Source organism: Phragmites australis, chromosome 5, assembly GCF_958298935.1.
Source record: "Phragmites australis chromosome 5, lpPhrAust1.1, whole genome shotgun sequence".
Taxonomy (NCBI): domain Eukaryota; kingdom Viridiplantae; phylum Streptophyta; class Magnoliopsida; order Poales; family Poaceae; genus Phragmites; species Phragmites australis.
The window spans coordinates 25,951,020-25,959,885 of NC_084925.1; the positions used below are offsets into that span (position 1 = coordinate 25,951,020).

At 42.6% G+C, this 8,866-nt stretch overlaps 1 protein-coding gene across 2 annotated transcripts; it reads left to right on the forward strand.

Annotated features, from left to right (window-relative positions):
- Positions 1–229: 229 nt before the first annotated feature.
- On the forward strand, positions 230–4,772 carry LOC133919023 (neutral/alkaline invertase 3, chloroplastic). 2 transcript variants are annotated; one of them, XM_062363214.1, is made up of 8 exons: positions 230–398; positions 679–1,286; positions 1,802–1,967; positions 2,058–2,269; positions 2,358–2,457; positions 3,593–3,767; positions 3,864–3,912; positions 4,207–4,772. In XM_062363214.1, exons 2-8 carry the CDS (start codon positions 699–701, stop codon positions 4,513–4,515), a joined length of 1,599 nt encoding a protein of 532 aa, XP_062219198.1. In that variant the 5' UTR covers positions 230–398; positions 679–698; the 3' UTR covers positions 4,516–4,772. The 2 variants fall into 2 exon arrangements, with proteins under 2 accessions (XP_062219198.1, XP_062219196.1); XM_062363212.1 differs by lacking the exon at positions 2,358–2,457 and having other exon boundaries at positions 234–398; positions 3,274–3,767.
- Positions 4,773–8,866: the final 4,094 nt, after the last annotated feature.

The following is an 8,866-nucleotide window of genomic DNA, read 5'->3' on the forward strand; positions in this document are numbered from 1 at the left end:
TAAGATGGCTCACGTTCAAAAACAGTACGATCCTTGCAAGATAACAAAATATTTTATCCGTATAATTGTCAAAAATCTTGATGAAATAGTGATAGGACCACTAAATTCGTGACAAGAAAAGAGAAACCAGGAAAAGGGTGGCGTGGGGACACAAAATTAGTGGAAAGAGGTGTGGTGAGAGAGAGAGAGAGTTGTAGGGGTGGAGGGCCGTGGCCTCCCCGTTTCGTCTCCGTTCCTCGTTTTATCCCCTTGGCCTTGCTCTCCTCCCCACCCTTCCCCTTGCTCCCCCCTCCCCCGCTCCGCGGCCTTCTCGAGAGGCCGCACCCCAGCCCCACGCGCTTTGCCTCCCCCGGCGACTGGCGGCGAGTGCATCCCAACGAAAGCGTCGTGGTCGGCCGGTAAGAGCCCCTTTCTTTCCTTCATACGCTGCTCCTTCCGTTACACAAGCTTCGTTTGATTCCATCCTCATCGGACGAGATAAAAAAAGATTGTTGCTTTCCGTTTGTGTGCCCCAGCATAGTGATTCCTGCGTTGATCTTTGTTGGATACATATGATTAATGTCACGCCATGCTTCGTCTCTGACTTCAAATTTGTTTGATTCTCGCTAAATTCCTCCCATTAGATCTTTCTTTTAGTGCCCAACCATTGCTAATTTAACCTTGCACGCCTTCTTGCAGACGCTTAGTGGGTTGGGGAAATGGGGATGGGGATCGCGGAGATGGCTCTCCACACCATGCCGGGGGCATTCGCCGGTCGCTCCCCGGCATCCAATTTGTTCCTCGGGACTGACGCAAGGAGGGGGAAGAGGAATACCAATTCAGTGCCCAACTCCAGGGCACTGCAAGGCCTCCTAAAGATCCCGGGGTTGAGGTCTGTTCGGCAACAGTGCCAGCGGATCGATGACCTTGCGAGGGTTACAGAGGGGAACGGGACTTGGGTCAAGGATGCGGTGAACAAGGCCAGCCAGGTTTTTGGCGACGCGACCTTGCAGGGTCACGCTGTAGGTGGTGATGGGAGTTTAAATGGGGGTGCTGTCAAGCCTCCACCTCAGAGGTGGAAGGTGTCATCGATTGAGGATGAGGCTTGGGAGCTTTTGCAGGAGTCGATGGTTCACTATTGTGGCAGTCCTGTTGGGACGATTGCTGCCAACGATCCAAATGATAGTGATCCGGTGAATTATGATCAGGTGTTTATTCGGGACTTCATACCATCTGGCATTGCTTTTCTATTGAAAGGGGAATATGAAATCGTGCGCAATTTCATTCTACACACCCTTCAGCTTCAGGTACTGGTTTGTGTCTTGCTGTTTTAATAATATTTTTTATGTTGTTTAGGTTCAGGTCTTGTATCCCTTATTATAATTCTAGTGAATACTCATGTAATATACATGAACCAACAAAAAAATTATAGCATGTAAGCTACCTGTGGTAATTTCAACTTATGAGTTGTGAACTTGTGATTACTTGAGTATGTTGCTTTAGCTGTATTTGTTTTGGCATAAAAATATATAATGTCTTGATGCATTCAAATTTCAGCAAGTATGCCCACTGGTAAAGACTCACCTAGGAGCTACTTCCATGCACAAAAAATGTTGTCAGAAAATTAGGTTATACTCGTTTCTTTATAAAAGCCAATATGTAGTGACATGCATGAGCTATTATTAATGTTTGAGCCTACCAAAACTGGCATACTATAACAGTTCTTAACAAAATTTATTGCTTGTAAATAAATTGTTACAGCATTTATAGTTTTATGCACTGCCTAAGACGTGGTTTTCTGACTCCTTGAGTTGATCTGTAGAGCTGGGAGAAGACAATGGACTGCCATAGTCCAGGTCAAGGCTTAATGCCTGCCAGCTTCAAAGTGCGGACAATCCCACTTGATGGCGATGATGATGCAACTGAGGAGGTCTTGGATCCTGATTTTGGGGAGGCTGCAATAGGCCGTGTGGCACCTGTTGATTCAGGTATTGTTGATTGTGGGTTTAATTGTTTTTGTTGTTGGCTACTCTGCAGTCCTAATTTTTAATTTGGTAACTGATCACAACGGCCTTCAGGTCTGTGGTGGATCATATTGCTTAGGGCATATGGAAAATGTTCAGGGGATCTGTCAGTACAGGAGAGAATTGATGTCCAAACTGGAATGAAAATGATTTTGAAGCTTTGTTTAGCTGATGGTTTCGACATGTTCCCTACGTTACTCGTAACTGATGGTTCATGCATGATTGATCGTCGAATGGGAATCCATGGACATCCACTTGAAATTCAGGTTTTCTGCGCTGCGCTTATTTATTTTTTCCATTTCATTTGGGTGTTTGTTTCACAAGTTGATTTTGTGCTTATTGTTTCTGAGGCAGCTCTTAAACGTTAAAACTAGAGCAAGTTTCATCTACCAGCAAAAAAAGCTCCAGCATCCTAGTATCTTTAACGTCGACTCATTGAGTCAGATTAAATCAGGTTGAGACCTATATGGAGGGACTGCAAAAGTTTGTTTATTTTTTTTATTCTGATCTTCTAATATCTTGGGTTAGCTAAATATATCTTGGGAGTTTGTAGAAGTCTTGTTCTATTCATGCTGTGTTGCATGGTACTAATTACATGTTTGTTACTTCGGTTATCAGCAATTTGAGCTGATGTTATCATTGGGCTGATGATGAAGTTTTTCCACCAGAAAATTTACACCACTTGCAATTCTCATAATCTAAGCGAAAACATTTGTGTTCATCCCGTTGTGATAAAACATGGATGCTTTGGGTTTTGCTAAGAAGGGGTCAAATTCAAGTTAGAAAATGGTCTGAAGCAGTGAGATTTCAAGAATGATAAACATTGATACTTTGATAGGTAGGTCGATTGAATAATCAGCTTCAATAGTGGTAGGGATGGTGAAATCATCAACAAAATGATTAATGCAGGGAGGAAACTAGGACCCTGGAGATAGCATTGGAACCTGGACAGTGGTGACAAATAATTGCTAGTCTTTACAACCAAGAACTGCATCCCAAACAGAGGAAGTTAATAGACTGAATGGGGCTAATCTTTGTTAATAAGCTATTACCCCAAAGCAAACACAAATCAAGCCTCAACGGCATTTCATATGAAGATACTAGTTTAAAAGGGTAGAAACCTTAGAACTCAATCCAAGCTCTGCCGAGTGCTGACACTGTCACAGCATTTTTCCAAAAAAAAATAATAAAATAGTTAAGACAAAATGGAGTATGCAACTTGTTTTTGCTTGTGATATACGTTAGCTCACACACTTTTTTGTGTGTGTAGGCACTGTTCTATTCAGCTCTCTTGTGTGCGCGAGAGATGTTGACCCCAGAAGATGGATCAGCTGACTTAATCCGCGCCCTAAATAACAGGCTTATTGCACTGTCCTTTCATATCAGGGAGTACTATTGGGTTGACATGAAAAAATTGAATGAGATATATCGATATAAAACAGAAGAATATTCTTATGATGCTGTCAACAAGTTTAACATATACCCTGATCAGATTTCTCCATGGCTTGTTGAATGGATACCTCCTAAAGGGGGTTACTTTATTGGAAACCTGCAGCCAGCTCACATGGACTTCCGGTTCTTTTCACTAGGAAATTTATGGTCAATAGTAAGCAGCTTGGCAACAACTCATCAATCCCATGCCATTTTAGATCTAATTGAATCTAAATGGTCTGATTTAGTGGCAGAGATGCCACTTAAGATATGTTATCCTGCTCTTGAGAACCAGGAATGGAAAATCATCACTGGAAGTGACCCTAAAAACACGTAAGTCTTAGAATAATACTCTTAATTTTTTACCCTCTACCTGGGATCATATTGCAGTTCCTTTGCACATCACCTGAGCAATTTCTATTGACACAGGCCTTGGTCGTACCATAATGCAGGATCTTGGCCAACGTTATTGTGGCAGGTTTACATTTTCTAAACTTCTTTGAAGACTGCTTTCCTGTTACTGGTTTACCGTCTCTTGATGTTGAATTAATTTTTATTGTCTATGCGTGCAGCATAGAAGCTTTTTTTTTTATCTCGATACACTGTAGCAGTTTGTTATGACAATCAGGCATTCACTGAGATTTATTGGTGATCTATTTGTTCGTTTTCTGTTCTGTTCTGTTCCTCCGTCATGTAGTTTTAATTGTTAACAAATAAGCTCTTTAGTACAATTGATTGTTTTTTGATGAGAAATTGCTATCCCTATGTGCAGCTCACAGTGGCATGTATCAAGATGAACAGACCAGATATTGCCGCAAAAGCTATAGAGGTAGCTGAGAGGCGTATTGCTACAGACAAATGGCCTGAATACTACGACACCAAGCGAGCACGCCTCATTGGGAAACAGTCCCGGCTGTACCAAACGTGGTCTATTGCTGGGTACCTAGTAGCCAAGCTACTAATTGAAAAACCTGATGCTGCTAGGATTCTGTGGAACGATGAGGATGCAGAAATTCTCAATGCTTTGAGCACAAACAAAAAACGGGGCAAGAAGGTGTTGAAGAAAACATTCATTGTGTGAATTCTCACAGCAAATTCCATTAAATTACCTAAGGTAGCATTTTAGTTATAGGAAGTGTCTTTCCTGTATATATGTAACTTACAACAGGTTGTGTTTTTGATGGGGAGGGGTGCCTGTTGTTGGATGCTATTATTGTGGATGCATCTGGCTTTGCAAGGAAGCACTTGCTTGAGCATTCCTTGATTGTATACCATTCAACACTTTTTTGTAAACTAGACCTGCCTCATGTAGTTTATTATACTCTTCATTTGACATGACATGCTTTGTGGTCTATCACCGGAGTTCAGAAGTATGCATTTACTCGGTGACAGCGATGGAGTTTTGGTTGCTGGAATTGTTTCCTTTCTGTAGTTTTCGGTTCCAGATATTACGGGCATATTTGAATCGCGTGAATTATCACCGAGCTGCAAACAACACTGTTATAAAGGGTTCATTGCCATTTTATTGGTTTGAAAATAAATAAATTCATGATCAACTTCTGTTTCAACACCGATCCCTTAACATCCTTGCAGAGTTAAATCCATGATAAAATCCGGTTCTTATTTCAACACCGATCCCTAACATCCTCGCAAAGGAAAGCCCGCATCGTGTCACTGAAACAAATTTTAATAAATTTGTCGCCCACGACCTGTCATAGAATGCCTATTGTAGAATTAGGTAGAATTATAGAATAGCCACCACGATCTGTCGATGACTTAGTAAACCGACTGCTAAATATTTATTTAATAAATAGGGATATTTGTTTGTTACGTCTATTTGTTTGCTACAGAAACGTATCCAAGATAGAGACTTGGATTTTTATATAGGTTCAAATTTTTGTTAGGATAATAATCCTATATTTGTCTTGTATTAATTAACCTTAGAAACAAATATTACAACTAGGGATAGTAGATCTAGTCCTAAGACTCTAGGGATTTCTTCATGTTCTAAGTTGTAACGATCTTAATCGGATAATTATGTTCTTGTCGTGGATCTTCGTTGGGTGTCTATAATTTCTATCCAACTAGACTTGCTGTGGGATTTCGCGATAACAGAGTTCTTAAAGATGCAAATTACTGCATTTCTTGCATGTGGATGCATATTGAAAGGTTTGTCCCGAACGTACCCCTTTATCTCTTTTTATAGACAGGGCGAGATAGTTGTACCCTATTCGGATTCCTTCGAGCGTAATCTTCTTGAATAATAATCCTCTGATATCTTGGAGAACCTTATCAAATATAGGGTTAATTTCCTTATCGGATACGATTATGTACTGAATATTATGTCACATGCCTTAATTACTTCATACTGGAATGAATAAATGACACATGCATCGTAATCAACTATTCCGTATTTATGATAATATATACTCTATTCGATTGCAAATGTAGATCGTTTTAGATTTGTACACAAAGATTAAGAAAGTAGATCAAATGACCTTGTTGCTCTTTATTTATTCTGTATTAGAAAAGATAACTCATTAATTTATAAGAGTGGTAGCATTTATTGAATAAAGGTAAGAAGGAAACAAAAGAGAAAAAAATTACATATAAGTTCAAGAATGACTTATATTTAGAGAATAGTTGAGAAGACTAAAACGATCTATATTTGTAATCAGAGGAAGTATTAATTAATTATATATCCATGTCAGTAAGCTCCCAACTCTGCTTAGAGGATGTCTGCTAGTATATGATATAAATTTGATTTCGTTGGAATTCGTCTGGCCAAATAACTTTCACGTTCAACCATGTTCTTCCTAAGTTCCTACTATGGAACTCATCCGACTGCATAGAACGTAGTGGACTTGAGAAGGTTCTTTAACCAAATAAAGTTCTGAGGTGACCACGGGAGCCAAAAGACTGCGTACCCTTTTCTTCATCCTTAATGCTGCATTGAATACGCATGACTTCTGAAAGGAGTCGAAATGATTAGACAGCCGAAATGATTAGAGACTTGTCAGACCATCTTGGAAGCCGAAACAAGACGTCGTTAAGTTAATGCGCTTTGACGCCTATCAAACTGCTGCGGAAGTCGAGATGTCACAGACACCGTTAATGCCGAACGGCGCTGCCAGTGTCCGTCAGCCGAACAGTCGGGAGATGTCGGACCATCTTCATCAGAATCCTTAAAATTTTATGCTCTAAAATACTATTACAGCATCCGCTATTACTATTGTAGCATCCCTCATTCCCTTCATCTCCAACAGAATCTTCTTTATTTCATCCTCTATCTTCTCTTTCCTATTTTACAATATTTAACATCAGACCGACATAACCACCGACGTAGCATCCCGTTTCACTGGTACGAAATAATTCAATTTTGTCATGGTCTACAATTGTAGTCCAGTTAATAAGCAGTACGATGTCACTGTTTTCGAACAACATAAATTGTGATATCTTACAGTAAAAGGAATCGTGCAAAGCAAGGATCAAGCAAGCTTGCGGCCGAAGCCTCCGACGAAGTGGCTTGTAAAGGAAGGAGCACAAGTGTCTTCTCTTGGAAGGTTCGGTCGGGCACTATATATAGGTGCAAGAGGGCCTCTCATTTGCAAGCCACGAAATGGAGCCTCGTGCAGCATAGAAACAGTACATGAGAGAGTTATATTTCTCTACCGATTCGTCCGATGAGGAAGATGAGTTGGTCCTAGCGACGCTTGCCGCATGGCATGCCGATGTCGAAGCTTCGCGCAGAGCGCCGTGGGGCGGCTTTGTCCCCGGGCACCGGCGCATACCTAGGAATCGGCTGGAGGGACACAATCGGTTGTACAACGACTACTTTGCTGAGTCCGCAGTGTACCCCGACTACATTTTTCGGCGCAGGTAACACTGTACGTTGGTGTACGTACGGACGATTTATGAAGTACTACTGATCCGTTGCCGTGCAGGTTCAGGATGAAACGCGATCTGTACTGCAAGATTGTGAGGGAGGTTGAGGACCATGACCCGTGGTTCAAGCAAAGGAGGAACGCTGCCGGAGAGCTTGGGCTGTCACCCCTGCAAAAAGTAACTGCCACTTTCCGTATGTTAGCTTACGATGCTCCTGCAGATTCTCTCGACGAGTGCCTCCGGCTAGGGGAGAGCACCATCATCGAGAGCATGCGGCGTTTCGTGCGTGCCATTGTCAAGGTGTTCGGTGACGAGTACCTCCGGGCTCCGAACGAGGAGGATACTGCTTGATTGCTAGATATGAACCAGCGTCGAGGGTTCCCCGGGATGCTTGGAAGCATCAATTGTATGCATTGGAGGTGGAAGAACTGTCCCACGGCGTGGTCCGGTTCGTTCAGGGGCCATGTCAATGCACCGACTATCATTCTAGAGGCCGTGGCGTCGCAGGACCTATGGATTTGGCATGCCTTCTTCGGAATGCCAGGTTCATTGAACGACATCAATGTGCTGCACCGGTCTCATCTCCTTGACAACCTTACTGGGGGAGTAGCACCCAAGGTACACTACTCTATTAATGGTCACCATTACATGATGGGTACTATCTTGCAGACGGGATCTATCCGGAGTGGGCGACATTTGTGAAGCCCATACCAGCTCCAGTAGGCCGGAAGCGTCAACACTTCGTGGTGCAGCAGGCGGCTGCACGAAAGGATGTTGAGAGGGCATTTGGAGTGTTGCAGTCCAGGTTTCCCATAGTCCGTGGAGTGGCGAGGTTGTGGGATCAAGAAACCCTCAGCGACGTAATAACAGCGTGTGTTATCATGCACAACATGATAATCGAGGATGAGAGACAGGGAGGGGCTCTCGAATACATCTACGAGGGTTCAGGCGAGGACGCAGTGCCGTCTCACGAACCAACCCCCCCCCCCCCCTGCTTCAAGCATTTATGGAAAGGTACGGGCAAATTAGAAGCCGACCAACGCATCATCAACTCCGTGACGACATAGTGGAGCACCTGTGACAGATGCAAGGAGGACAGTAGACCTAATGTGCTTAAATAAATGTAATATGGTTCGACGTAGTTATGTGTCGCATTTCATCGTGTAAAAATATATGTCTAGGTATTGTAGATTCGGATGTGGCTTCCATGGTTTCATTTTGTCCTAGGGTACTTTCAGCCACACTTAATAAGTGAACAATGTATGGTTTTAGATTCTTCCTCAAACAGACATCCCTGAGCACTTGCATTTCACAGGTTTTCGTCGCAGTTTGTACATAGTTCAAGCACCACGGCTGCTACTTGGTCCAGAAGTGCAGATGCATACTCGTGTCGCAGGAAAATGGTAGCAGGAAAATGGTAGTTCAAACTCGGTCCAGAAGTGCACATGCATACAGGTATAGCAGGAGAATGATAGTTCCAAGTGGGTCCACAAGTATAGCAGGAAAATGCATACAGGTATAGCAGGAAAATGATAGCAGCAAGATGA

Coding starts and splice junctions, on each gene's coding strand:
- LOC133919023 (XM_062363212.1), top strand. CDS start 699: ATGGGGATGGGGATCGCGGAGATGGCTCTCCACACCATGCCGGGGGCA. Junction 1,968..2,057: donor TGTGGCACCTGTTGATTCAG/GTATTGTTGATT, acceptor AACGGCCTTCAG/GTCTGTGGTGGATCATATTG. Junction 3,768..3,863: donor GGAAGTGACCCTAAAAACAC/GTAAGTCTTAGA, acceptor CTATTGACACAG/GCCTTGGTCGTACCATAATG.